The sequence below is a fragment of the Volvox carteri genome, assembly GCF_000143455.1.
Source record: "Volvox carteri f. nagariensis unplaced genomic scaffold VOLCAscaffold_162, whole genome shotgun sequence".
Taxonomy (NCBI): domain Eukaryota; kingdom Viridiplantae; phylum Chlorophyta; class Chlorophyceae; order Chlamydomonadales; family Volvocaceae; genus Volvox; species Volvox carteri.
The window spans coordinates 27692-29778 of NW_003307705.1; the positions used below are offsets into that span (position 1 = coordinate 27692).

At 52.4% G+C, this 2087-nt stretch overlaps 1 protein-coding gene across 1 annotated transcript in view; it reads left to right on the forward strand.

The window, feature by feature from the left end:
- VOLCADRAFT_100819 (uncharacterized protein) overlaps positions 1-2087 on the forward strand; it is a gene marked incomplete at both ends in the record, with an annotated part of 26036 nt that overhangs the window by 7175 nt on the left and 16774 nt on the right. The window contains 3 exons of the mRNA XM_002959327.1: positions 77-174; positions 1357-1533; positions 1904-2020. Coding sequence (XP_002959373.1) covers positions 77-174; positions 1357-1533; positions 1904-2020 — 392 coding nt within the window. The remainder of the gene's footprint in view (positions 1-76; positions 175-1356; positions 1534-1903; positions 2021-2087) is intronic.

Here is a 2087-nt window from a genome sequence, read left to right on the forward strand (position 1 = left end):
TTGAAGTAGCTGTACACGCTGCATGTAAAAGCTTGCTTATAAATTTGTGCTGCTGCACGCTGTGCTGTCGCTGCAGGTGGACACATTCTACTACCAGAACTACTATTGGTGGTGTGGTCGAGCGAGTCGTGTGCAGCAGCAGCGGCAGCAGTAGCAGCATGGGGTCGAACTGTTGTGAGTGTGCATGTGCAATTTTGCTTGTACATGTCGCGTGTTTTTGTTACTGGCGCACAACACACGAGGTAACAGATCGTTGCTACAGCGAGGTTTTACCGTTGGCGAAGTTGGCGACAGTTGACAGTTGATCTTTTACATCGTTTGGTGTGCGTGGCGTGCGTGGTGTGCGTGGCGTGCGTGGTGTACACGGTTGTCCTCCGTGTGTGGCCGCTTGCAGTGAATCGTCCTCATGGCAGGGAAAGGGCAGCGCGGTGGTGTGTACGTATGTGGGAACCGTCAAGCAGTTGAGGACGAGCGTCATGTTTTGCTTGAGTGCCCTGTGTACGCGAATATTCGCACCAAGCTATTTGAGCTTGGAATGTCTCCTGAGGACCGCATGATAGACGTTATGGGCGTTGAGAACCAACGCGGACTAGCACATGTTTTGGATCATATCAGAAGATGCAGGTTACAATTTATTGATGATTAAATATGTTTTTACAGTAAGGTTAATTTACTACCTTTATATGTTCTTGTTTCCAGTTCGGCGGTTCATGAGCCTCTTGGCTCGTTTGGACCGTACAAGCTTGAAGCTTGTAACACAAAAACGTGAAAAACGTGAAACGTGTCCTCCGTGTTATTCGTACGAATTCATTAAGCAGCCCCTCGCAGAAATGTGAGCGGTCGTACTCTGCCGAATAAACGGTTCGTACATCGTCCAAAAAAGCCAGGAGCGAATTTTGCCGCGCGGATGCGCGCTTTCGATTCGCAAAATGCGCCTGTACAAGCGTATATAATTTTCCTTGGCGAAGAAAGGACGAGGTGCGCGACCGTCGCGCTGTTGGCCACAGCCGCACGCGGCATGCAGGCCGCAAATGTGGGGGGCTCCTGTGCCGCAATGAAAAGAACGGAAAAAATCATGCAACGTAGTTTGCAAGGCTTGGCTCAGGCACGGCCGCAGGAAGAGAAAGCGTCGAGCGAAACGACACTGCTGTGCAAGTAAGCGGTCGCGCCTTTGGTAGCGCAACGTATACAGCACCTTGTTGGAAGTGGTGTCTAAATATAATGTTCGCAAGAATACATACCAAAACACAAGTAAACTTAAAAACAGAAAAGGGCTTCAGAGTTTTGTCGGCGACATGGACGGTGCTGCTGACCTGGAACAACTATTTGCTGCGCATACGGCCGTGCCTGCGGCAGCCGTGTTGCAGCAGCTCCGAATGGACTTGAGCCAGCAGCAGGCTCAAGACCTGCTGCACAACCACCGGGAACATCTGCAGTTGCGCACGTGCAGCTTTGGTCGGCGTGGCCGACCATCCTACGCAGTGCGCACGCAAGCCGAGGTGCAGCGACTCTGCCACTTTGCCAACGTATCAGGTACGCATTGGCAGGGTAGCCGAGAATGAAATGAGTTGGTCCACTAAGCTTGCATGTGCGCCAGCAGATGAAGACATGGCGCACTTCTGGTCGACGGGTGTCGGTCTGCGTTTACAGGGTAAGGCAAGATGGAAAGGTCGAGGCAGTGGCTTAGGACCTGTTGTCTGGTATAGCTCACAGTAGTCCGCCTTGTTTCAGTAAGTAAGTAAGCGTGAACACTGATGCCATGTCCTATCCTGGCGACTTGGTGTGATGACGAGTGTATTCCAACCGCCAAGCCTGTTCAAGTACAGCTACATCGCCTGCTGAATCGTCCGCTGCATATGACCTTATTGGACAGGTCTGCATGGTGCAACTGTCGTTCGTGCAGCCCATCCTGTTCATGACTCAATGTCCGAGACCGGTACCGCCGACACGTCATCCATGCTCGTCGATTCACAACCAGCCCGCGATAGCGTAGGGAATGTAGAGCCATCCCGCGGCACAGGTAAGCGCGTGCCAGGGTGGGCATGTGATTTGCGGAGTGTCGCGGGCTGTGCTGCATTTGCGGAAAT